Source organism: Aptenodytes patagonicus, chromosome 2 (genome assembly GCF_965638725.1).
Source record: "Aptenodytes patagonicus chromosome 2, bAptPat1.pri.cur, whole genome shotgun sequence".
Lineage (NCBI taxonomy): Eukaryota > Metazoa > Chordata > Aves > Sphenisciformes > Spheniscidae > Aptenodytes > Aptenodytes patagonicus.
In genome coordinates this window covers 24,000,290-24,028,280 of record NC_134950.1, presented here as the reverse complement: position 1 = coordinate 24,028,280, position 27,991 = coordinate 24,000,290, and the positions used below count along the sequence as shown (strand labels likewise).

General features: G+C 35.5%; 1 protein-coding gene across 1 annotated transcript in view; it reads left to right on the top strand.

The window, feature by feature from the left end:
- SPAG1 (sperm associated antigen 1) overlaps positions 1-26,765 on the top strand; it is a 47,255-nt gene extending 20,490 nt beyond the window's left edge. Inside the window, exons 11-19 of the mRNA XM_076329339.1 lie at positions 5,643-6,068; positions 6,460-6,559; positions 9,695-9,847; positions 14,360-14,535; positions 17,563-17,704; positions 18,605-18,731; positions 22,816-22,980; positions 24,975-25,352; positions 25,508-26,765. Of these exons, the coding sequence (XP_076185454.1) occupies positions 5,643-6,068; positions 6,460-6,559; positions 9,695-9,847; positions 14,360-14,535; positions 17,563-17,704; positions 18,605-18,731; positions 22,816-22,980; positions 24,975-25,352; positions 25,508-25,639 (1,799 nt within the window). The 3' untranslated portion in view covers positions 25,640-26,765. The remainder of the gene's footprint in view (positions 1-5,642; positions 6,069-6,459; positions 6,560-9,694; positions 9,848-14,359; positions 14,536-17,562; positions 17,705-18,604; positions 18,732-22,815; positions 22,981-24,974; positions 25,353-25,507) is intronic.
- Positions 26,766-27,991: the final 1,226 nt, after the last annotated feature.

The window sequence follows — 27,991 nt, the reverse complement described above, 5'->3', positions numbered from 1 at the left end:
TTCCCACCATCGCATTTTTCTTCTGCATTTTGCCTCCCTTGATTGGATCAAAGGGTGTAAAAAAGATCAAGTGGCATGTAATTTGATTTTTTTTTGTTGTTGTTTTGAAAACTATCGATCTTTTTTTTGGTTTTTAATGTAAGAGATCATCTGTGTGTCTGAAAGTATGCATTAGAGAGAAACAACGTATAATTCTTGTACTATATGTATTTTACAAGCAGTTGAAGTGCAGCTCCCATTCATGGATTAGTGTGTGACTAACTGCAAGACTGCTGAGATGAAGCTACTGGCATAATCAGAATACATGACTTGTAGGAGGAAATGAGGCAGCAGGGGCTGTTGAGGCCTGCACTGGCAGGTTGCTTTTAGATTCAGCTGCATGTCTGGGCTCCAGCCTGCAAGAGAGTAACATCCCTGGGTTGATTTCCACCCTTTCTCCTTTCTGTTGGTTCTTTAAGGTAATATGGCATGACAACTGTGGCTTCTGTGTTTTCTGTGGCCTATGTAGTTCTTTATCTTTAAATTATATCAGTCTGTGGGTTTTCCAACTTCTTTGTGAATATTAGACTGTACCTGAGTGATTTAATAATGCATTATTTGCACACAAATTTAAGGAAAATACATTTTTCAAAATCAGTAGGTATCCACTAAGTGTCCTCAGCTAAAACCCTGGAAAGGATAGATCATGTCCCTAACCTTAAATATTAGTTAATTTGGGGTTGTTTTCCATTGGGAGCATTCAGATGACTAAGTGCCTTCTAGCTCCACAGGAAGACTCCCATTCCGTTGATGAAAGGTTAGGCTTTTAAACATAGGGAAGATTATATCACATAAACATACGTTGACACATAAGTATTTTTGAGATTTAGGAGGCAAGCATCTTCATAGATTACTCTGTGTTTTAAAGTACAACTGGAAACAAATACGAAGTCAGTTCAGTTATTGAATAAATCTGGTATGTTCTGTGAACCTAATAGCAATAAGTAGGCTAAGCATCTTATATGTTTTCTCTATAAATCTAGTCATGTAGTCATAGTCAGTCTAGTAGTCCATGTAGTCCAGTCATGTAGTCACATTTTTTTCACATTCTAATTAGTAAGCCTCATGCATTCCTACTAAACTTATCATTTAGAAGAAAAGCAACAAAATATTTTGTTTTCTTTAGCTCTGAAGAGTTGATTTCTCAGCTTTGAACAAAACAGTCTAAATAAAGATTGTAGTCTCTCTTCATCTTCTATGTATCTGAAAGCAAAAGTAAATAATACCCTTTTTGTACAATAGAAACAGAAAATTGCTTACATCCTACAGACTGTAAAAACTAGTATTCAGGCACTATAAAAACTAAAAATCACGTATGTACTTGACAAAGCGCCTGATATTTTGACATGTTTATAGAACTTATAATCTCAACTGATAAATATGGCTTAAAGATAAATAAAATAAATATCTTTTAAATAGCCCCTTTTTATTCATAAAAATTTGTTGAATTGTGTGGTATTTACTTGATCTATTACAATAATTTAAAAAAATACTATAGTAAACAGTTCTGAAATTTAGTAAATATTTGTTCATAAAAAGGAAAGTGCATTTAAACAAGTAAAGTCTAAGTTACCTTTAAAATCATTATTTCTCAACCTGTTATTGCTAAAGTTGACAACACATCTCTCCTTAAAAGATGTACTTCGAACACGTACAAGAACCCTCATAACAGACAAAGCTGTGTTTTGCGAGTTGACTGTGGGGAAAGATGTTACCTAGAGAGTGTTTTCTTTGTGCATGGTTTATTTATTACCCTTTAGAGGTGAAGAGAATATTATTCTTCTGGATGAGACCTTTTTCCCAATTCAGGATATATTTTTCTTTTATTTTTGTACGTGCCTTGCTGTTTTGTGCACCTTGAGATTGCTGGTTTGGTACACTGGTTTGGTATTGAAGCATCAGAGCACCTCTTTTTCCTTTGTGTTAAATCCTTCATCTGACTTCTAGTTTCGCTGCCTATGTGGTATTAAATTTACTTGATGCCACAGCAGTTGGCTACAGAGAATTATTTTGTGGTTTTTTTCCAATCTGTTTTTTACTTGATAGTACCAAATTATGGTCTTTGTCATTGAACATGACAGCACCGTGATTTGGAACCATGCTTAGATTGAAGAGCATCTCCTTCTATCAGTCTGCTATCTTGTGACTTTCACTAGTTTTCTTTCACTAGATCATCTTTGTTTGGGAGTGTTGTTAGGAGCTGAATAGGTATGAAAACTCTCTCTGCATCCTTGATGAATTGTGTACTGTGTTCTCAACTGGTCTTGACCAGGTATCATGGTTTCTCTGAAGTAACGTGCTTTCTGCCCTTAAATAAATGGAGCTGTCATCATAATGACTGATTTACAGCTTTCCAAAACAAATAGGGGTTGATAACACTCTTTGAATTTCTCTTGTTGATTTTCTAAACATGTTCTATGAAATGGACATCTTCAAATAAAACTGGATTCTTTGTCTTTACATTTTTACTTTTTCATTCCATGTGCAGTAATGGAACATTTATTTGATGTTACAGATAATTCTTCAAGATATGTGTTAATGTTTCATGGCTTTTCACAGAGAACAGTGAGTAAGGTTTTAGATTTGCATTTTGAAGTTTCTGATTTGTTGAGAAGCAAAGTGTATTGGGTAGGAGACAATTAGAGCTCTTTCCTACTCAAGCAATCAGTTGTGCTTGCTGTTTTATTTTTGTTATTCATGGTATTGTTTTTGGCTCTCCTTTACCACTGAGGCTCTGAGATAATTGAGATGTTATCTGTTGGTTAATGCTTACTGTCTGCTCTGTATCCTCGCTCACTTGATCTTTATGCCATATATGATTTTACACCTATCGAAATCTTAATTTGTAGTAATCTCTGTGATCAGAATTTTACTGTAATAGGAAGTTTCTTTGCCATTGTAGCCTTGAATAATTGACTGTGTCTGTTCTCCTTATGGTTAGAAGCCTTATTGATCTGAGGTCTTGTACGAGGACGTTTGGCCACCTTGTTTATCCAATGTAATAGTTATTCTGTATTCCTTGATCCTCTTTCCAGTGTGCTTGTTCATTTGATATTTTTGATTTTTTTGAATTGTAAACTCTGAAGAAGGAGCTCTCATTTATAATTAATTTGTACAGTGTCTAGCACAATGGGGCCCATCCTACTGTGGCTTTTAGACTTTATTGCACGCTAGCAATATGAAAATCTAGATCATGTTAAAAGAAACAGCATTGAAAATTAACTCCAGAATTGCATTTATAAGGCATATCCTGAAGTTAAGAAAAACCCTCAATTACAGTGTCAGTATAAATGTTGACCAGTAAATCTTTTTTCATTCTTTATGAACAAAGACTGCTCCCAAGCAGTCAGAGATCAGAGTTGTGTGAGAAGTCTGTTCGTTATATGTTCTGGCTGAGAACAATCCAGGTACAATCTCAGTCAGCTGAACCAAGAACACGTAATACAAAACAGATATTTGCTGACCGTGTGTGGCACAAAAGCAAAGAATTATTTAAAATTATTAAAAATTAATCTGTGGAGATTGGGACCATTCCAGTTGCCTTCATATGTAGCTAGTCCAGAGTGGATAAAAGAGTTGAAAATGTTTCCTGGCTTCATAACAGGTGAATTCATTGTGAACGGAACGTAGATATGTTGCTTTTCATTCTGCTGAATGACATTTTTGTGCCATGCTTCTGGAGAATAAATACTTTGTGTAGCTAGAAATTAATTTTAAATGAAAGATTATGTCATCCATTAAAAAAAAATACTTCAACTATTCCTTTTGGAGTATTCAATAGCTTTTGTTTTATGACAGTCCTTCCATTTTAAGTTTGTTATTTTAGTACTAACATGAATTAAAATTCTTTCTAGTTTGTATTTGTTGTCATTCTGGTCAAAATCCTATCCATACTTTTCAGTACCTTTCTTTTAACTTTTCTTTGGAATTTATAATGTATCTAGACCTCTTTTTTTTTTTTTTTTTTTAAAGTTCATAAGCACTGATTTATTTATTTATTTTTTTTTTTTTTGTTAAGGCAGAGCCTTAAAAAAATACTGCTTTCATGAATACATTTCTCTGTAGAGACCAATACAGGAATATTGTTTATGTTACACTGAAACTGAAAGACAGTGACAATTAGATTTGAGAAATATATCTGTACAACTTTGTGCATGGTGTTTACTCAGTCCAGAAATATTTAGGCAATTAACACAACCTGACAGCTAAACAAGTTAATTATGAGTATTCTTATTTTCAGGGGGACTCCAAATGCTATAAATGTTTCCTGTTTAATCCAGGATTGGTTCTGCGCACTTCATCTTCAGGAAATTTTCTCCTGTATTCAGGAAATGACGTTTGCATTAATGACATTCACATCACACAGTCTTTTACCTTCATCCTCCCTACGAAATAGACTTTAAACCTTTTTGGCATATTTGGCACTGCAAAATTTGATGGATGGATGGATAGAAGTCTCAAATATAAATAATTTAAGTTTTATAAAAATGTCTGTGTGGGTAGAATAGATTTATCTGCTCGTTTTTCCCACTGTGGAGTATGAACTTATTATTAAACGCGGCATTTCAAAACAGAGATCACAGCTAGGAAGGATGCAGTTGGAGCTTTTGTCTATTAGCCTCTAGAGAATCTGTTGTTTTTAAAAATCTTATGCTTTCCCATCCTGTTCAGTTTGATTTCAGTAACATTTTGTGCATTAAAAAAAATCATTTCTGTAATTTAGAACAACCTGGAGTTCATGCATACTCAGTCAACTTCAGAAGTTTAGTCTGAGTCAATTGGAAGTCTCTTTCCAATATATGAAGTCATGAAAAAATTCTCTTGGACAGATGAGCACATCAAGTTAAGGGAAGGTGAAAACCCAGTGTCTTAATTAATAGTACCAAAACACAGAGTTGCCTTTGCGTGACTGGTAGTATCAAGAGTCAGGCTTTCTGCTGAAATCTATAATTGAATACTGCGGTGGTAGTCTGTTAGGAACTCAGGTGAATAAGGAATTTATATATGTTAATATCCGATACCCTTATTGTATGATTTTTCCTAATTAAATTAGTAATAAATAGTAGTGAAAATTGAATGATCAGAACTCTCTATAAAAGACTATTTGACATTATGTTTAAATGAAACCTTTTCGAGAATTATTTATAAGCTTTTATCCTTCCTATGTTGTATTTGAGGAGAGGTTTGAAGGGTGCAACATTACTGGTTTGTTAGCTGTGTGTTCTAATTTTAACATGCAAGCATTTTGCTTTGGTCATGAAAAATCAAAGTATATCAGTATTGTAATAGCCGGTATTTTAAAGAGTTAATTTCAAGGTGAACTCTGTACCATTCTGGCACTACAGAACAGGGGTTTGCAACGTGCCCAGCGAGGAGAAACGAGATTTCATAGTAATACCTTCTCAGTAATAATTGCAAGTTACTTGTAAGCAGGATTTTTTCTGTGTTCTTGGAAGTGTTTTCTGAGGCAAATAAATCTTGGTAACATTAGGATGCCTGAAGGATTTGGTACCGTGTTCTTTGGCTGTACCCCCCTCTTTTGCCAGGACGATAGTTCCTTCTGATGATGCAAGCTCTAACTCAGCTCATTAACTTCCTTGTAGAAATTGGCGTGCCAGTAACAGGCGAGGCGGCTACTGAGGAGGCTGAAATGGGGAACGCGCAGAGAAAGTTTCATAGCAAAGGCGGTGCCAGTAAGGCGGAGGACAGAGAGACACAGAAGCAGAAGGAATCCACTGAGAGCGGATTAAAAAAAGGCACATCAGAGAAAAAAACAGAAAAGCATTCGTCAGACCAGGAAGGTGAAGTTAATGGATATTTACACAGTGATCAAAAGAGTGAAAGCCCTGAAGCTGAGATCTCCAGATCGCATGGAACAGGGTTTCAGTCGGCTGGTGGTGGCAGTTCTACTTCACTTCCTCCTACTGCAGCAAAACTAAAAAGTGAAGGAAACGAGTTATTTAAGAGTGGACAGTTTGGAGAAGCTGTGCTGAAATACTCGGAAGCAATTGAATATGTCATCGGTCTAGGTGAGTGTGATACCTTATACTTAAATCTAGGATTATTGTTTAGATTATTTAAAGGAACTACAAATGAACTAACCTAGCCTATCCCTGTTTTTTTGGCAGGAGTTACTGTGCAGTAAATTCTTTGTCATTGTCAGTAGAGAATAATTCACGTGATACAAAATATGGGAAGATGAGCAAAATAATCTTTTAACTTCCTGGGGGCAGAGCTGTTTGCTTTTATTTATGTGTTTGAATACTTACATATTCTAGGTGACATGATGAAGGAAAGCTCCTTACAGCTTTGCGTTGTCAGCAAACTGCATCACTGCAGTGCACTTTACAGTATGCAAGTCTTTAATTCTTGAATGTCATTTTAGTAATGATCTTTGATTTTAATTGTAACTTCTTTCAGGAGAACAAAGTCCAGATGATTTAAGTATCTTGTACTCAAACAGAGCAGCATGTTACCTCAAAGAAGGCAACTGCAGTGACTGCATTCAGGATTGTAACAGGTAAATTGCAACCTCCCATGCAGAGCAACAACATTCCTGATGATGATTAAACATTTTAACTGATAGATTGTTACTGCAATTTGACTTAGAACAATCTTTAATAAAGCCTGGTTCCCTGTCTAAATGACAGATACCTTTGTCAGTTATGTAAACAATCACATGGAACCTAGAGAAGGAGTAACTTTTAGCTTACTGTCTTACTGTGGGAGGGCAGTTACACAGAAATGCATAGCAGGGTTAAAATTTTTAATATAAAAGCAGGCTTACTTCAGTGATGCTCTGTAGTAACTTATATGTAAAAGCTTTGTTAAGCCAGGTGCTTATCACAGTGTTGGAAATTGCTTTCAAGCATGTGTATGGTGTATATGTGCGTGTTCTCTGTGTTTTGGTTTGTTGTTTTGTTTTTTTAAATATATACTTGGTATAATTATAAATAGTAATTACAGCTGTTCAGGAATTGAGCTGAACTCCTTTCTGCTTATTGTGGCTTTTAAGGATACAGGAGTTAGAGAGGATCAGACACCTTCAATAACTTCCGAACACTGCCTTCCACTAAATTCTTACTGCATTTCTAGATGTCTTTTTTTATATTTTCATAGATAGCATTAGTAAGACTGAGGCTTAAGGTGCAAAAAAGGATCCCAAGACAGTTAGAAATCATATTAATTAATCAGTTGGGTTTTTTTACAGCACAACCCAACTATTAAAAAAAAAAAAAACAAACCTAAAAATAAAATATGTACGTAACTTTGTATTAACTAAATATTTGATTTACTGTATATATTCTACCTGACAGAAAAGTTTTCTGAAAATGTAATCTGAAAAAATTGACTTGTTAACAATATTTTGTTAAAACAGATGCAGGACCATAGACAGCTGGCTGATAAAACAGGATGGCATACTTAACAGCCATCACATTTTCCTATTCAGGAGGTCTGAGATATGTAAGACTTCAACTGAAATCAGCAATACAAAGGTTTTGGGTTTTGTATTCTTACCAATCGGAAGCTTATTTTCTTACTACTTAATGATAGTGTCCTTAATGTCGTGCATATTTTCTGGGTACACAAGGACCCATGATGCTTAGTGAACACAAGAGAGGTAGAAATAATTTAGAGACTGGGAAGCAGAATTGCAAAACTGCAAGCACACATGAATTAGGCAACGTCAATTAAATCTTCTCTAGGCAACACAACATAAAGGATGATCTACGAATAAGTTACTTGATTTCAAAGTAAAATATGGTATAGTGCTTGTATTCATTATATAAAAATAAGTATTGAACATTTATCTTTTATTAAGTTTTAGCTATTTAGGACTTAGAAGTGTATCAAAAACCCTCTGTTGGATCTCTCTTTGTCTCAAGACTCTGATTTGGAGTGCCTTTGATTCTTGTTACAGAGAGTGAAATAGGACTCCTCTGCACTAATGTTATTTTACTTAGTACTATGGTGTGGTTTGGTCTCTGGCTGTATTATCTTTGCATTCTACCCTGGAAATGTAGTTTTCCATTCCCACTGATGCTATTCTTCAAGCACTGTTGTCTTCCCCTGAATTTACTTATGGTTGTTTTTTTCTTCGTTCTTGATGTTAGGAACCTGAAGTTGCATTAATAATTTTCTTCGAAGTTACAGAACGTCAAGCATTTTTGCAGAGGTTTTGTAGGGGCTATGATGTGTGCTATTGTATTTTTCAAATGCATTCGGCAACATGAAGAGAAATGGAATGTTGGAAATATTTATGAAATGGAAATTGGAAATGTTTATTCTAGAAATAATTGTTTCTCTAGCTTTAGGAGGAGTAATGGTGCAAAGCCAAGTTACAGCAAAGAAAGCCAACAGCCTCCTGGGCTTATAAACAGGAGCACAACCAGTGGATTGAGGGAAGTGATTATCCCTTTGCACTCAGCACTTGTTAGACAACATCTATGATAACTGTGTCGGTTTTTGGCTTCCCCAGTACAAGAAAGATAGCGATCAACTGGAGTGAGTTCAGTGAAGTGTCACTGAGGTAGTTATGAACTCTGGAGCACTTGTCTGGAGAGGAGAGGCCATGGGAGCTGGGTTTATTCAGCTTAGAGAAGAATGGCTTCCAGGGGTCCTAACAGCAGCCTGCCAGTACTTATGAGGAGACTATCCAGAGGATGGATCCTGGCTCTTACTGGCAGTGCCTTGTGGGAGGATAAAAGACAACAGCAAATTGAACCACACAAGGTTCGGACCGTGTATTAGGAGAAACCTTTTCCCCATGAACAGTGGGGGGCATTGCAACAAGTTGCCCAGAGATGTTGTGCAGAGATTCCCTTGGAGGTTTTCAAAGCCCAGCTGGATAAAGCCCTGAGCAACCTTGTCTGATCTCAGAGCTGACCCTACCTGTAGCAGAAGGTTGACTAGGGACCTCTCAGCCTGAACTACTTTATGATTCCATGAAATCTAGTTGGCTAGACTTACCTTAATGTCAGTATTTCAAAGTTTATATCTTTTTCTCTTTAGCAAGAATCATTGATTTATAAAAGGTAGTCTTTAATAAATAAAGCCTTTGTGGACTGCTGCTTCATATTGCTGGAAAAGCGCATGGTGTTTGGAAGGAGTTCTGATTGCACAGTGTCAGGGCTTGAGCTCAGTGTTGACCAGGCACACAATCAAAAGAGTAAACAGACAAAATACAGGCAAAAACCTAAAAGCCAAAAAAAGACAGATGTATATTCATGTCTTACTAAATGTATTTTTTACGTGCACACTTCCATGTAAAGAAGAAGAACTGAAAATCATGTAGGCAAAAGCACCATATACTTGAAATCCCCATAGATCTAGACATGACTTAAGAAAAACAGCTTTTGCTCTTGAACAGCTGCCATTACATTAGTCTTTTCTTGGTGATGAAAGTATTTTCCAGATGGAAGATAGGGATTTGAGTAGAGTAAGTTGTAGTAAAAGCACCAACAATTTCATAACTGCATGTCATTTAGGGTATTAATAAAAAACACTTAGTCCCATTTTCCTTGGTTATGTTACTGTAAGGCCCATCTGAAATCACAAAGTTGTTACGTATCGTTGTATATATAATAAAATAGTTTTATTAATATTATTTCAGTTACTCTGTTTCAACCCTGCATTTTTCCTTTGTCTTCTCCAGAGCTCTGGAGCTTCAGCCATTTTCCCTTAAGCCACTTCTACGACGAGCAATGGCAAATGAGTCTATGGAGCGGTATCGACAGGCATACATTGATTATAAAACAGTCCTACAAATAGACAGCAGCATCCAAGCAGCGAATGATAGTGCTAATAGGTAACTGCACTTAGAAATTTTCTACTCATATCAGCCCAAATAGAAAAATAGAATTCAATTTTGTTTGTTTTACATGCTTCCTCTGTTCTGTATCCCTCAGAGGCAGGGTCATCAGAATGAGTGCGTTACAACTAGAGGACTGGCTGTTTCATTTAGTTGTTTTCCCATAGCTTCACAGTTTTCCTCTGCCAGCAGTAGGTCACTTTCTGTTTTAGAAATGTAAAGAAATGTAATATTTTAAAGGCTTTTTTTACTGGTGCTTCAACTGGTTTTCTTTCTGAACTTGTATATGATACCATGTAAAATAATACTTTAAGGTCCGTACCTTTTCTCTGACGTTTCTGTTTCCTTTTCATGTTAGCACTCTTCCTGTGGCAGTTGGAGATTTATGTTAAGTGTGAATCCTTCAGTATGCCGCAGTTGTGTAAACAGTGAAGTAGCTTGATACAGTGGTTGTCTACAAAGCTTAGAGGTGTAAAAAAAAAAAAAAACACCTGAATATTATTTTTAACTTGTGTTAATACTTCCAACATTAATTTTTGCTGCCAAGAGAGACATCTCAATTTCTATAATTATATTTTAATAGTGTAAAATTAGTGTATACACACTATTGTAACTGTGTTCTCATTAACATATAGTTAAGTACTTAAGTGCATGAATGATAGGATTTTCCATTCCCTTTTCTTTCCTCTTTTCTATTAATGGGCAAAAAAAGTATTTATGAAAGCAGAGCAGCCATTAATCATTGAGCAGGAACCCACACGCATGCAACTTTTAACAATAGAATCTAGTACCTTTTTATTCTTTTTAAGGCAAGGCCACGAGCACTTACATTATTACTTCATTAAAAAGTCCGTAATATCTTTAAATTCTGCTTACTTGACCAGAGGTGGCCAAAGGAGATCATGACACTTTACCATGTCCTCTTAGAAGTCTTATTTTTGATAACACAACAAATTTTTACTGATCTCCTGTATCTACGCTGATAATAGAGTACTTGGATTGGTGAGATAACTGCTCATCCTGGTATCTGTGTGATTATTATACTTTTTTTTTAATCTTCTTGGCTTATTTTATCTGCAGGTACTCTTTTCATATTTCTCCTTGACTTGTAACTTGCTTAGTAATAAGCTTATTTCCTTTTTTTCCCCTTAACACTCTTCCTTTTCTCCTCTCTAGGCCTTCCTTATGTTTTTAGCTTCACTGCTCATTGCTCTTTCCTCCCTGGCAACCCATCACCTTATTTCAGCTGCTTCTTCCTTCTTCTCTTCTGCTGGTAATTCATTTTTGCTTGCAAATTCTTAGTTTCTAAAGCATAGACCTCCTGCGTAATCGAACTTTTACTATAATTTAATTTTTAATATTTTATCATTTATGAATTAAATTGAAATTGTTTATCAAAGTATTATTTTTCATTTCTAAAGTAACAGACCTTTTTAAAATGAATTCTAACAAAAAAATGATTGTTACTCTACTGCTTTTTAACTTAAGGGGACAACCCCAAAATGTAATTTAAATTTTTTTTATATTAGGAATATCAGGTCTTAACAACCTGCTTTTATTGGCGATGTCTTTGGTTTTAAGTTCCTGCGGGAAATTGGATGGTGATACTGTAGGAAGCTGACAGGAAAAACTCATCATCCTACTTTTGTCTCAGGGTGGGTTTGATAAATCATGTTAAGGCTTGTCTTTCTGTACTTACCTAAACAAGCAGGTTTTCCAAAAATCTTAGAATTGAACGAGTGTTCAGTCTCATGTGTCTCATGTGTCTAATAATTCTCACGTAAAAGACAAGTAGAATTTTTAATACAAAGCCTTTACCTGATAATATAAAGCCTTTACCTGATCATTTTGCAATCAAAAGGAAATAATTAAGAATGTAAGTATGTATTTTTATGAAAAGTCAACTGAAAACAAGTATAAACAGTTATTTGAGTATTTATCATGTTGGTTAGATGATGCTGAATTGTGTCTTTTATTGGTTATCCTAAGGTGATATTTAGATAAATTAGAAGGACTGTTTGTTTTAATGGTGTGTGCCAAGTCACAGGAAAATGCATTTCAAGCACGCTTTTAATTAGTGGCATTTACCTAGCTTTGTGAACATCCATGAATTTCCTACTTTGTATATTTTGATTTCCTGTTGAGTGTTTTATTATTTGCTTTTCGCTGTTAGAAATACAGAAGCTCTAATGTGGGGCAATATGTTTATGTATTTCCATTTACTGAATTTGAAGTTTCATTCCAGTTGTCTCAAGTTCTTTAATGTCATTTAGCAAATTGCATTAGATAGCTTGGGAGCTTTTATTACAAAGTCCCATATGAGTATTGTGCTGTACAAATAAATTTGTGGTAAACTCCAAAACTGCAAGATTGTTGGGTCGAGTTAGGGTGTCGATGGTGGGGAACGAGTGTATTTGTGGGGAACGAGTGTATTTGTCCCGGCTTTTTCATGAGATACCTGTGCTTTTTAAACTAACTATGGCACACAGGTATGCATTTTTGCAAAAGACTATTCTTAGATTATTATATTACAAGAAATCAATCGATCGTCAGACTGCAGGATTCTTTCTGTTGATTTTGATGTATTAGACCAGTTTTTTTGTGCGACTTAAGCCCGTTATGATAAATGGAGAAAAATTAAACAGGAAGTCAATGGGACAGTGGTTTACTGTAGAATTATTCTGTTACTTTCTATGGGAAATACCTAAATGTAATGAATTGACTTTTTCATATGAAGTGTACAGTTTTGTTCTCTAGTAAAATAATGTAAGTACATCTTAGGGCTGTTTAATTTATGATGGTGTGCCACATTTTTCTTAACAATTGAATTCAGACCATCATTAAAAAACCTAAAGTTTTAGTAAAATTAGAGCAAAACAGAACTTGGACAAGCTGCTTTGTTGGTATGTCCTATAAAATAGTGCTTAGTAATGATACAGGTAGAGTGTATGCCCCCTGGAAGGGCATATGCAGCTAACACACAGAAAAATACTCTTCTTGTTCACTTAGAAAACAAATAAAGCGACTAGATAATACTACGAAATGTGATATTCTGTGTATGACGAAAGTTACTTTCAATTAAAAAATATAAGAAATAGTATGGTTCATGCAGCATTATGTAATACATAAAAATCACACATTATATAGCTCTACAAACAGCCTTTTTAGTCTATATCGTTCTTTAAAATATTTTCGTAATTCCTGTTTCACAATAAAGAAGATGAGGACAGGTGCTGCTTCTTGTGTTGGTTTTTCTATCAGACCCTAATGGGAAAAGAATTCGGTCCTGAGTGCTCTGATTCTGTTGCCATAGTATTATACTGAGGCTTTTTTTTTTTGTTCTATAGCAGTTGTTCAGATATTTAAAAAGAACAAAACTAAGCAAGAAAACTTGATTGGGTAATTTATATACTCATTCTATTTCATTCTTCATGTCACATTCGAGGTTCTTAATTCTTTTTTAATGTGTATTCATGTAGTATGTTTTTTACACCTGTGTTAGATGGAAATGCACCTAATATACACATTTCAGGTTTATTGGCTATAGTCTCAATGTGACTTGCTTTACTACTCAATTCAGAATTTTCCCTTGTTAAAGTAGTTATTAGACTTATCACCAGCTGAACTTGACTCCTAAGCTAATTTTGAGATTAGAAGTTTATCTCGCTATTATTCTCATTCTCGTCATTGGTTAATATTTGTTTATTTAAAAAAAAACACTACAAAAATTGTAATGGAACCATGAAGTCTTGTATGGCTTTACTCATTATGTTTACTTAGGTCTTTCTCCAGAATGTATCACAGCAATGGGAAACTCCCACTTGAATGGATTTTGGATTGAACCTCTCATGTACGGAAATAGTTGACCTACATATATGTGTGTGTGTGTTGGTTTAAGAAAGACTAAACAGTTTTTATGTATTTTCTTTGCATTTTTAAATGGGGATAAAGAATGAATGATTGACAAATTTCTGACTGTTCTGTAAAATACAACTTAATACCTACTTTGTGATTTGCATTGGTTATTTAGAGAATTGTTGTGTAAGAGGTTTCATTTGACATTAGCAAATTTAGGTACCACGCTTTGTCTGAGGATATTGTAATCTACACTTGTTACAAATAACACCTATGAACATCTGAGAAAAGTAAACAAAATAAATACATCAATTTTTTTCCTATTTCTTTATTGCATGTGGTAGGCAGCATTTAGAGCTTGCATTTAGTTGCAAAATCAGTCATTTGCTTAAATGTCTAAGTCAGCTTTAGGAAGTCAGCTTCTTGTCTTCTAAATGCTAGCATAAATATTCTAAAAAGGGGAAAAAGTCTAAATCTTAAATGAGTGCAATATTGTTGACTGTTGTAACAATCTTGTTTTAAATTAGCCTTAAGGATAATTGTTCAGTTGTTTTTTGAAAAGTTGGAACATTGCATTATTTAATTTGGATGTAAGTTATTAAAGCATGAGTTAAATATATGAAAAGTCATGTTGGTGGGGCTTTTCTCTTTCAGAATAACAAAGACTTTAATAGATCAGGATGGTCCCAGTTGGAGGGAGAAACTGGCACCAATTCCAGTTGTCCCAGTTGCTGCTCAGCTACACAGGTGGGATGGAGGAAACTTTACTTCAGAGAATAAGTCAAGAAGTACTACAGATATCAACAGAGAAGAACAGTTGCAGATGAATCGTATGTATAGCTAATGCAAATATATATATACAAAAACCAAAATAATTTTAATTGAAAAATGGAATACACTTTAATAGTGTCAAAGAAACGGCTTTAGAAAAAATTTATCAGAGATCTTTGTGAAAAGCCAAGTTAGATGATGGTCATTTACATGATTGGGTTTAATGTGTTTTTAATGAGCCACAGTTATAATTTTTTTTTTTAAGCCAAATTATGTAGTTTGCAGCATGTAATTTCTGAAGTTACATAAAATAAAAGAAAATATAGCAGAAGTTCTCATCAGCAGTATATTGAGTCCCATCACAAGTATCTGTGGTTTCCCTGACATCATACTATAGTTATAACACAGTTTTCCCCCCAAAAAACACCACCCAAACAAACACCCAACCTCAGTAACATCATCAGCTGCATAATCTGTAGCTGTCATTTAATTGTTCATGAAAGCATTACTCAGCTCTTCAGAATAGGAAGGGTAGATAGCCTTCTAGGTGGCCAGTAGTTAGTGAAATGGGCTATAGAAGAACACTTCTGATTTTTTAATTTTTTTTTTTTTTTTTTTTATGATGGATTCTAACTTTGACAGCAGCCATTTAGTAGTCATCTTTCAAAGATGTTAGTTCTGGACTTGTTTACACATAAGCACTGAGTGCTTAACTGCTTTAGGACGCTTTCTTCCTCCTGACTTTTTTCCCTTCATTGCATTTTCTATTTTTCTCCTCCAGTAAATCAGATGAAGGAACCTTTCTGATTCAGTTTTTATTGACATTAAACATTCTTCTTGCAAAGACCTTAACTGTATCATTTTTTACTCTTACTTGACTATTAATTTGTTCCCCTTTGAGTTTATTTCAGTATAAAGAAAAGTAGTGCTGAAGATAATCTCCCCTTAATTAACATAGGGGAGGCTGCAATGCATAACTGGGTTGCTGGCCAAATACGTAGCAGTGATAGGGTTATCTGTTCATAATGCATTACTGCAATAATGCATGTCCTCAAATAATCTGCGCTTTTGGGCACTACAGATTTAATGACTTCAAAATGATCTTTCAGATAGCATTGAATTTATTTGTACCTGATGTAAAACAACAGACAACTTGCAAATACGTGCGTTTCTGAGAATTGGATGTTTTTCTCGAGAATAAGACACAGTTCTAGAAACTTGTAATAGCATGGTTTATATATGATTTGAATAGTAGTGCATACTAAACTTCAGTAATGCTACAGAAAATTGTTTTTCATTTAAGAAACATGAGGCATGTTGATGTATAATTTAAGCTCAATTAAATTGATAAAACCTTTACTTTCTAAAATGTCCAGTGACAAGTATTTTCATTACAGTTATCAGTACATGTCATTACTGATTCATCACTCTTAAGGATTGGGCAGAAATTGGTTTTAACTTTTGGGTTTTTTAAATGAAGTAGCAAACTGGTATCTTGCACGATTATTGCTATTGAAACATAAATGCTTAGCTTGAAAAGTGCTTTTTGTTGTACTGATTGTACTCCAGACTTCTTCTGTTATGAAAGAATACAACTTGTTGGATTTTTATTTCAATTTAAGTAGTAAATTTGGATCTATATAACCTTGTGTAACTTTGTTAAGAGAGAGAATTTGAAGATCATCGTAGTGAAAAGTACACAGCCAAGCAGCTCCTGAGAACACTAGTGATCATGTTTAGCCTGTTATGAAAGTTAACGAAACTGGTCATCACTGTCTTCGTGAAGTGTGCTCTGCGGCATTTTGATGCAAAACACGTCTTGATCTATTTCAAATAGAGTGGGCTTTGGTTAGGCTTTGTTTTTAGAAATATTAAATGAAGGCTGTGTAACCATTTTCTTCACTGAAGGCTGACTCTAAGGTTGTGGTTGCCTTCTCGGGCCTATACTAAATCAGTGGGACCTGACAGTGATGGCTGGTGCTGGAAGAGTGCCGGCAATAATGTTCAGTCAGTAGTTAAACTTTACTGTTGGCTGACACTTTTGCAACAATTGTCTGTTGTTTTTTGTGTCCTAAAACTTGAGTTGTAATTTAGTTGTGTTTCTTGCATAAGTCTGTTCTGGTTTCAGGTCGTTACTTATTTTTTTCCCCCCAAGTCCATGTGTAGTTTTCTGGCATAGGAGACTGCCATGTTTTTATAAAAGAACTTGCTGAGTTAAATTATTGGTTAAAATTATCTGGTTATATACAGTGTTTAAAACCTGACGCTTGACAAGGGGCTCATATTCTTTAGCAAGGTACAAAAAGTAGATATTTCCATTATGATTGGCTTAGAGCTATGTTACTAATTATCGTTTGCTCACAACAGAGCCATGAAACTGCAGTCAGGATTTCCAGTGCAAACATAGCTAAAAATTGTAGTCTAACCTGGAAGCATATGCAGCAAATGATGTGGAGTTTAGAAGGATAGACAATTATGGAAGAACACAATATTAATTATTAATTTTAAAAAGTATAGTTAGGTGTTTTCAGGTTCCTTGAAGCATCTTTTATAAATAATTATTAACAGAATATTACTGATGTATCACTACTGATGTGATGATTTGTTTGTCATTGTCAGTTTAGCATAGTAATTGTGATAGGTAGTTGCTTGCAGAAAGAATATTAGATGAAATTATGGCTACCTTGGTGTGACGGTGGAGATCTAGAAGGCCATTAATCCTGCTGATTAGATCTCCACTATTGTAAATAAAACTGGTATCTCAGTGGAGATATATAGTCCCTCTCTAACACACAGAAGGGGTAGACAGAAGGAGATGAACGTGTAGAGCTGTCTGTTGCATTCCCGTTATTTTCATCAAAATAGTTACCCTGGTGCATGGGGAAGTATGTGTTGTGCCAAATGTGTGTATGTGGTAGTTTTTGCCTTTCTTAGAGCAGCGGGGAGATCTGGGACAGAAATGGCAATGTGCAGACTGATAAAGATACTCCAGATGCCAAGCATTTATTCTTAGTCTGGGTAGATAATTCAGCCACCGTTAATGAACTGACGTTCTTATGTAACACTGTGATCCTTTTGTAATGCAGGTGAGAAAGCTGAGGAGAAGTTCAAGACATTAAAAAATGAAGGGAATGATTTTGTAAAAAAGGGTAAATATGAAGAAGCTGTGAATAAATACAGCGAATGCATTAAATTAAATACCAAGGAATGTACAATCTACACTAACAGGTAAAGATCCAAAATCTAACCTCACTTTGTGGGATAACAATAGTTGTATTTTCTCACTGGAAACAGAGATTTTTCATCACTTCAGTTACTGTTGTAAAAAAAGGATTTTTTTTTTTCCACTTGATGAGTGTTTTTAATAGCAAATCTGATTTTTTGTTAAATTGCATTACTTTCCAAGGGGAGCAAGTATTAATGTCACTGATATATATATTAAAATCTTTATTTCAATAGAGTAAGCAATAGTAAAAGTTATAATTAGCATAGCATTTTGCAGCATTTTTTGAGAATACTGGTATGATTTTAGTTAAAAACTAACGTGCAATAGCAGTATCTCAAATATGAAGAGCAATAATTCAGAGAAAACTTACATTTTGAGAAAAGTAGGAGCATGGTCATACAACAGCATTATTTTAAAGGTTGGCCTAATTCTGCAGCATAATTCTTTATGCTGTAATCTTATCGGCTTTCACAAACTAAGAAGGATTTGATTAGGCCAGTACTTGAATAGGAGCCTTCCAAGTAATAATTAGGTGCAGAAAGCAGTATTGCTTATTTAATCTAGAGCACTTTTTTACCCAGAATGGCTGTATAAAATCCATACTATATCCACTACTATACTATTATATTATACTAACATAGGCTCTGCTTTTAAAATACTTACATATCTGCCTAACTTCAGGCATTAGTCATACTTTAATTTTGACTTTTATTGCAGGAATTGGCCCTCTCTAAATCCATCCAGTGATGTTATTAATACTTACCGGTTTTGATGTACTTTAAAAAATACCACATTGAGACTGAAGTGTGTGAAGTATTGTAATTAACATAAGTCAGATACTGTGGCACTACAGCACTGTAGAATTTACTTATATTGCAGTGTATTCTGTTTTTCTGTGTTAGAGCTCTCTGTTACTTGAAACTGTATAAATATGAAGAGGCTAAGCAGGATTGTGATCATGTTCTTCAGATAGAAGATTCTAATATTAAAGCTTTTTATAGAAGAGCACTAGCATACAAAGGATTACAGGTGAGGAAAAAGACCGTGGCAGGTATTCTTAAGCACTTCTAAACTTGCTTATCCTCTTCAAAGGCAATCAGGTAGCTGGAGTCGATGGGTGAAATACAAACAAAGTATGCAGTGCTGATGATTTATTACTTTGTAGAGCATTAGGTATGCATAAATATTATATAAATATTTTTGCAATATAAAAACCTGCATGTTGACTTGTAATAATTTGAGAAAATACAAGAATATTGGAATAAATGAGGTTTGACTGGAGATTGGTTAAGCAAGTTTCAACTCTGTTCTAATATTCTTCTGGGTATCCCAGTCTGTTTTTTCTGTCAAGATGTTTACTATATCTTTGCTAATGACAAATGGTTTCTCTCCAAAACTGTCTTCATCTGTCCAAACTAAAATCTCAAGCTGTCTTTTGGCATCTGCTCATATTTGAGTGCTTGTCATATTAAACCAGGGTTTTAATTATCTTTGTTCTACTCTCTTCCTTCTCCAAACGTGTTAGGAACCTTTGTCAGTAATCTACTTCCTCACTCTGTGGACAGTGTCGGGGCTCAACCTTTTCCATCTACACAGTGGTGGTGGTGTCTGTACTGTGCTCATCTTACAGTTTTTTTGAGTATCCTTTTACCTTATCTTCATAAATGCAGATTTATATTGCTCATATTAATCCTGAATGTGACTGCAAATCTCGTGTTCCATCACTTGAACTATGTCGTTCCTTTTGTCCATCCCTCTGGTTCCCCTTCTTCAGTGATGTTAATTAGCCTCTACACTTTGTAATTCTTTCATAGCAATCCTTACCCTACCTGTCAGCTCTTACCTGGTATTGAATGATCAGCTTCTCACTTCTGTTGGCTCATGATGGCAGCTATCATCATCTACCTTGTCTTAAATTTTACAAGTGTCTTTAAAGAAGCATCCTAAGCGCTTTCTCCCATGTTGCTCTTTATAACTGGAGGTGATCACTCCAAGTGTCCACCAAGTTCCAGCAGTGTCTGTCAAATGAATACTTACCTCAGACCTCCATTATGTTTGATGCCTTAACAAAAAATTACCTGATTGTCTCTCAGCTTACAGATCACCTGAGGACAACCTGTTTGTGCATAGCAGTATAGTAGCCTGTTCTCACTCTGTGTTAGAATTCCAAATGCAAGTCTTAGGAACCATGGGATCTTTTTTTTATGATAAATTTGTTCCTCTGTTACAGTAGCTATGAAATTTTGAAAGTTTCCTTTAATTTTCAGAGAAGGTGAAAAGTCTTAATTTTGTGTAAAATCTTTTCTGTAACTGTTCCAAGCTACCTGGTATTAATCATCTGTAACCTTATGTTGTTGAAGTTGATAAAAAATTAGTATAAATATGAGCAAAGGTATATAGTGATTCTACCGGTCAAAAAAAGGGACTTATGTACTAGTAAAGAATGTCAAGAATCGGTGAAATAACTTCTGCTTTTTTGAATATCCTGGAAAAAATTACTATTTTTGTATTATTGAAGACATAACCTGAAACATACTGTTAATGGATTCCTTCAGAACAGTCTGAGCTGGGGACTCCCAAAATGTTTTGTTGTGGTTGGATTTAATGCCTTCATTATTGCGAATTCCAGGGATGTGAGTGATTCGTAAAACCAGAGAAAGCAACAGAAATGATTTGGGGTTGACAAATGACTCTGTAATGAAAAATTTTAAGAGCTAAAAGCATGTAGTTTGGCAAAGACGTAACTAAGCTGGGAAGTGTTGTTTGTATATAAATATCCAGATATTTAACCACAGAAGCTGCAGTGGAATTTAATGTAGTAAATGAGGGGTTTTTTTTATAGATTTACTGAGATGTAGTTAAGGGAAGATCAGGAAAAAGTCATGCTGGTGTGATGAATTAGGCCTATAACATAGGACACAGGACCCTGGACCGCATCTTCTACAGCTGATAGTCCAGTCTCTTGCCTATGGGTACAACCATATGGTATGATTTTTGTTGAGAAGTCTGGCAGGCTGCAGTTTTAAATCCAGGAGGGCTGGTTGGTTGCTGGCCCTTGTGATCATTTTCAGAAGTCTGTTTCAGAATCTTATTTATCTGTAGTTGTGAATCTTCACATCTGTAATTCAAATGGTTTAGCTTAATTAGTAGCTGGTTTTTGATGAAAGCAATCTGCCTCCTTTCTGCATTCATTTGCTAAGGCTAAATAATTCTAGTTCTCTTACTCTTCTTTCATGATATAGCAGACTTCAGTTCACTTACAGACTTAGCGCAACCTCTCTGCACCTTGAATACTGGTTGTTGGTGTGGAACAAAATATTCCACGTAGGAAAGAGAATATGAGTGACTTGTACACTAGTGCTTTTATTATCATAGAATCATTAAGGTTGGAAAAGACCTCTAAGATCATCGAGTCCAACCGTCAACCCAACACCACCATGCCCCCTAAACCATGTCCCTAAGCGCCGCATCTACACATCTTTTAAATACTTCCAGGGATGGGGACTCCACCACTTCCCTGAGCAGCCTGTTCCAATGTTTAACCACTCTTTCAGTAAAGACATTTTTCCTCATGTCCAATCTAAACCTCCCCTGGTGCAACTTGAGGCCGTTTCCTCTCGTCCTATCGCTTGTTACTTGGGAGAAGAGACCAACACCCACCTCGCTACAACCTCCTTTCAGGGAGTTGTAGAGAGCGATGAGGTCTCCCCTCAGCCTCCTTTTCTCCAGGCTAAACATCCCCAGTTCCCTCAGCCGCTCCTCATAAGACTTGTTCTCCAGACCCCTCACCAGCCTCGTTGCCCTTCTCTGGACACGCTCCAGCACCTCAACATCCTTCTTGTAGTGAGGGGCCCAAAACTGAACACAGTATTTGAGGTGTGGCCTCACCAGTGCCAAGTACAGGGGCACGATCACTTCCCTACTCCTGCTGGCCACACTATTTCTGATACAGTCCAGGATGCTGTTGGCCTTCTTGGCCGCCTGGGCACACTGCCGGCTCATGTTCAGCCGGCTGTCGACCAACACCCCCAGGTCCTTTTCCGCCAGGCAGCTTTCCAGCCACTCTTCCCCAAGCCTGTAGCGCTGCATGGGGTTGTTGTGGCCGAAGTGCAGGACCCGGCACTTGGCCTTGTTGACTCTCATACAGTTGGCCTTGGCCCATTACAGTTGAGATGCTGAGGAAATACCTCAGCTGGTACATGAGGATTATTTTCATGATATATGAATGACTTATAGTAACCTTATGATACTGCTTGGGAACAGAAGAAATATTAGGTCCCTCAGACAAAGAAATTATGTTGAGCTTTTACTGTCTGCATGGTCTTTTACTGTTTACTGTTACATTTCATCCTTATTTTTGATACTCTAGTCCTCAAGGTGTCTTGATTTTTCTATGTGATATTCCAGTCTTCCTCAGAATTGACGCTATTAACTTTGTCTCTCCAGAAAATTTAGTCTAAAAAATCATAATTCCTAATGTCAAAATTTGAAATAAAAACATTAAACAAATGACAAGACTGATGATTGAGGAACTATGTCCTAATGCCACTCTTATCACTATGTTTGTCCTTCTAATCCTGTTGTTTGTCCCAGAGTTCATAATGTAATCCCAGTCTTCTCAAGTATAACCAAAAATTTCCCTTCTTAAACTCTAAGAGATGGTCTATTGGATTGAAGCACAGGAAGATTAGGTATATTTTTAATCTAAGCTTAATTTAACTCTCTTCTATTGGCAAAGCTAGTACGCAGACTGTTGATGGACTCACATTATATTAATCTTGAGGAAGTGTTACACTGTAAGCAATTACGCTTAAAAGCAGCAGTCTTCAATAATCTGTTCTCTGATACAGGGAATACGTTTCTCAGAATAAACAATTTCATATTACATATTTAATATGGAAGTATTTAGTTGCAAAATACTAACTGGAACTCATCCTCAGTTTCCTTTTTTCCCCTCTAATGAAATTACACTGTATTTAGATTATTTTTTTCTATTTAATGTCAACATCCTAGCATTTTTATTTTTCTTAATTGTAAAGGGCAGTATGGTAATTCTAATTTATTTTTCTAGTGGTGTGTTTATGAAAACAAATATTTTCCCTTCTACTTCCAGAATTATCAAGCCAGTGTTGATGATTTCAACAGAGTACTTCTAATAGATCCAAATGTTCTTGAAGCAAAAAAGGAACTAGAGGAGATAACCCAACTGCTTAACCTTGACAGCAGCGCTGTAGTTGGTGGTCAGCAAAAGCAAAGGAAGAAAATAACCATACAAGAGGTATACCTGTTCATTTTTAACAGCAGGCAGTACAGAAGCCACACATTTGAAGAGATAATATTAAAGCTTTTGTTTTGCACTTGTTAGCTCTACACTTTTTTTTGGTAGGGTTGTATTTTTCATGTTATTTTGAGGGCATATTGGAGGATTCTTGCATTTGATGTGTTTGGCATCCATTAGGTTCTATAGTAAAGCTTGGACTTCCTTGAAGTGTATTCAGCAGAAATGGAAAAAAGTACATTTAGGTGGCACTAAACTTGAGGATATGCTCCTTGTAAATAAAACCTGTTTTACAGAATACAGCTGTCAAATAGCAGTTTTGCTTTTAAAGTCTGTACTACTTGGGAAGCCCCTGGGGCTGTGCTGGCAAAGGTTCATTGTCAGCAGGTGTGCTGACAGTGTGCTGACAATGACTACTACTTGTGCTAGTAGTAAAGTTACTGGTCTGAAGAATGAAATCTTGCCTTAAAGAGCAAGAGTGTGGGTAAAATATCTGTAGGATCTTATGAAAGAAATACATGATGTAATGTTATGTACTGGATCAAAATGTTAGCCTTGCGGAGTTCTGGGTAGAATTAGGCGATAAAAGGATTTTCTCAGTCATCTGGTATTTTTGGATTATAACTTTGCTGGTCCTTTAAGAATGTGTGTGTGTGTGGGGGGGTCCCTTTTCAGTTTAAAATATATCGTTAAAATACATAGTTTACCAGTCCGTACAGTATTATACAGTGATACTGTAATTTGATCATGTAATTTCAAAATGGTGGTATAATGGAAACTGCAGTTACTAATATAGAAACAGCTTGTTTTATTGGAACACCACATTGTCACGAGTTCATGGCATTTTATGTAACTGGTGTAAGCCGGCTATAGTGTTAGTTAAGCTCTGAGTTGTGACAAACAAAGGGACCTGGAAAGTGTTTAGAGGAGGTTTGGGAAGTGACGGCATTGTTCAGCTAACTACATTACTGGCAGTGGTAATTTTTCCAGGGGTGGGGCAGGAAGCATTTATGTTTGCTATCATAGTTACAGCTGCCCCCTTAGAGAGCCTTCCCCATCTTACCTGCTGTAGTACAAGGTAGTTCTATGAAAACAGACTGCAAATAAAAGTAAGGAAAATTTGATTAGAAACCAGGATTTATCATTATTATTCCATTTTAATCAAGCTATAATTATATAGAAGACAGTCAAGATTTCTCTTTTGATACTAAGGGTTGTTGAAAAAATAGAACAAAATGTCTATGAGCCCAATGCAGTATTTTCCAAAAATGACTAATCTAGATGCCAGCACAACGCTGTACTATGCAATACAGTCTCTCCAGACTTTCCGAAAAACTTGGCAACCGTTGAAGAGACCCCGTTCAATGAGTTTTAGTCAGTTTATACTAATTCCACAACTCTTAATAGCTTGAAATGGATTTTAGCAAATGTAGTGGAACCCATGGTTAATTTTCTAGCGACCGATTCATGAAATTTGATACAGGCTGCAAACTCTGGAGAAGTTAAGTGGGCATTCAGGCAGTTAGGCCATGCTGAGCTTTCTCCTTCCACAGCGAGACTCCAAACAGCAACCTGATACAGCTGCCATATACCTGTATTATTCTGAAGGCACAGCAGTGAAATGAGACATGGGTATCTGGTGACTTGACTTCAGTTCTGCTTATCTTCTGCAACTTCACATTTAATATATGGATACAGTCCTCCTTAGCCTTCTCTCAGTGGTCTTCAGTTGTCTTTCTATAGCGGAGTGCCAAGCAGTGAAAGGAAATGTGAAATACACACTTTTGACTACAAACCTTTAAAGATGAATGAGAGAGGTGCTGTTCTGGTGGGAAGCAGGACATAAAAGAACATAGGTGCCTTTCTTTTATGAAGAGTAAAATGCGAACTTTAATTTAGTGACATTATTGATGGATATATGCATGCAGTTTATGAAGCTTCAGATTATCTGTATGTCCACATTAAAATGATTTGTTGCCATTTTCTTTGTGAAGGTGACTGAATCTGATGAACAGGAGGAGAGACAGTTTGCTACATCAGAAGATGTTGTGACTGATCATGTTACTTCTAAGGAAACAGTTCAAAATTGTGAGCCACTGAAGACCTCTGAGAAACTGCACATTTCTGAGCCATCTAATGCTTATGACTTTGGTCAGATTATAAATGCAGTGAATACCAATAAGGATAAAGCTGCGTGTGCAGATCTTTTAACAATTACCGATCCAAAAAAACTGCCAATGCTGCTAAGTAACAAACTTGAAGGAGAAATCCTTGTGATCTTTATCCAGTCGTTGGAATATTACGTACTTGGAAAAGATCCTGGCCTTGTATATCAGCACCTTTTCTACTTGAGCAAAGCAGAAAGATTTAAGGTAAGAACCTAGATTGAATGCGTACTTAAGTTGAACAGAAACTTAAGTGAAATTTTCATATCTTAAAATGAAATGATACACTGATTTTGTATCTCTGTCAAATACTATGATTTTCAATCAACCTGTGCTGATTTTAAAATAACCTGTTTTTTCAGGTGGTGCTGGCTCTTCTTAGCAAAAACGAAAAAGAACAGGTTCAGCAACTGTTTGACTTACTTTCAGAAAACCAGAATCATCAGTACTCTTTGGAAGATCTTGAGAGCCTTAAAAAGGTTTATGAACTTTAAGAAGTTAAAATTTATTAGTTGCATGCATATAGTTCATGTTTATAAGATGGATGTATGAACTCTGCAGACTTGCATGGGTTGAAGTGGGTCTTTACCCGGACTGTTTGAATTCTATTTTGTTTTGACAACATATGCACATTTAAAACTTGCTGCTCTTTTTTTCTTGCAGTTGTATACATTTTTAATTTCTAGAATTTAATGCATGTCTTTGTGTTCAGTAACAGAGTTGGTGTTATTTGGCATACTGATTTTATTTAGACTGTGTTAATTATATATAAAAAAATATATTTTACATTATCTAACATGAAATATCTTGATGGTACGATAGATAATACACTTAGTCATCACTTGTTATATCATTTTGTGGTTGTATATTCTTGTGATAAAGAAGTGTCTTCAAGATAAACGGGTCAGTTAGCAATAGCTTTGCTAAAATGAGTTTACAAAAAGTATTAACGTTTTCCAGATAAACTACTACAGACCATCTGTTTCTTCACTATCCCTGGTCTATACAAAACAGATTTAAATATTCTTGGTGCAATACAGCTTAGCAGCAAAGGTGAATGAGTAATATATTAGCTTGTCATGGAACACTTTGAATCAAAATAATTAATCATTAAATAGATGGGTATGTTTTTAAAATGATAAACAAGCGAGTAATTTTTAGTGCACAGAGAATTATTTTTTTTCTGTGTGTGTGGAAGGACTGCTGGTTTGCACGGCTTTTGAAGTGAGTGGTAAACAGGAGAACAAGTGGCTGCACTTAGCAATAAAAATATTTAACTCTGAGTTTTGTAGTCAGATTATTTAAAACACCAGCTATTTCTGTTTACAGACATATTTATAAAGCTAAAAGTATAACCATTTTGTGGACCAGTATGTTGGTTTTTGTTTTTTATTTCAGGCAGTACTTATGTTTTATATTTGATTCTGACAAAACTCCTTTTTTCAAGATGAAGCTTTTAAATTTTTCAAATACCCCAATACCTTGTTTGCACATGTGATAGAAATGTATATCAAACTCACTAGCACTGCAGAAATATCATTAAGTATGTTGTTCTAATGAAAACTTTTCTCAGGTGTATATTAATTAAAAAAATAAAGTTTTTTTTCTTGAAAAGTACAATTATGGGTTCTCCTTTCTGCTTCTATACTCTTCAGGCTTATAATTCTGACATGTGGATTATGAGTTTTGTCTTGAAGTAGAGTGCCAAGAATGAGGCTTTTAATTCCTAAAGCACTGTCAGCACAACTGATGTTTTTTGGTTTTAAATGTCCTCTTTTTATGAGATTGTCATGTGTTCAAGAGAGATCTATCGCTCATCTAATCTATGCAAAACTGATTGTACTTAACCAACAAAGTGCCAATTTCACTCTTCAGTCATGGTGGCAAGGTATTCGCATTCACAAACTTCTGTGTTAGTGATTTTAATCTTGGTTTTTTCCACTGCAGGTTAGTATGTTCAGAGAAGATTCATTGTGTGTGCGCAACTTACTGACATGGTTTAGAAAACTTAATTGATTTTCATTTAATAGAGTTGAGTGTTTTATTACTTATTGTTATTAAGTTGGAGGATTGTATTAATAATATACAGATTAGGAAAAAGTTCTTTTGCTAAAAGAAAGCATAAAAACCAGCTATGTAATTTTAAAATAGTCTTAGTTGCTTGAAAACTGTAGTTGAGTAAGAGCCAATGTCAAAAGCTGTTGAAGTGAAATCTTTCTCTGTGCCACCAAAAACCCCAAGTGTTAAAAGCTCTTTAGATACCTTCTTAGAAGCAGTCTTGACTGCTGAAGTTCGTATCTCATTTGTATAGTTTATTTTGACACTGAAGACAAAAATCAGAATCTTTGCAGCAGTAAATAATAATAAAATATAATTTAGTAAATTTAGGAGACAATCAGACATTATTAAAAAGACAAAAAGGCTTTAAAAGACGAGATGTTTAAATGGAGTGTTCTTGAGAAATCATTTATCCATGAGGAGATAGACAAATGGGTTTTCATAGATGGGTATACAGTATCACAGTTAATTTTAGGACAGTTTTAATCAATCCCTAGCGATTAAACTAGAAACCTAAAAGTAGTCCAGAGAACAGTAGTCCAGGAAGATGCCTTTTCTGATAATACCTTCCAGCTTGGATGTCAGCTGAAACAGAGGTTAACTCAGTTTGAGGTAAAAATGACAGAAGCTAAAATTACCCCTTGTTAAGAAGTTCTAAACGGAGAACTGCAGCAATGTTTGCAAGTGAACCCGTTACCCAGCTGGCGGCAGCTGCAGTCAGAGCTTTGTACCCACGTGTGTCAGATGCAGTCAGCAAGAGGTGAAATAACAAACATCCCCTGATTTGA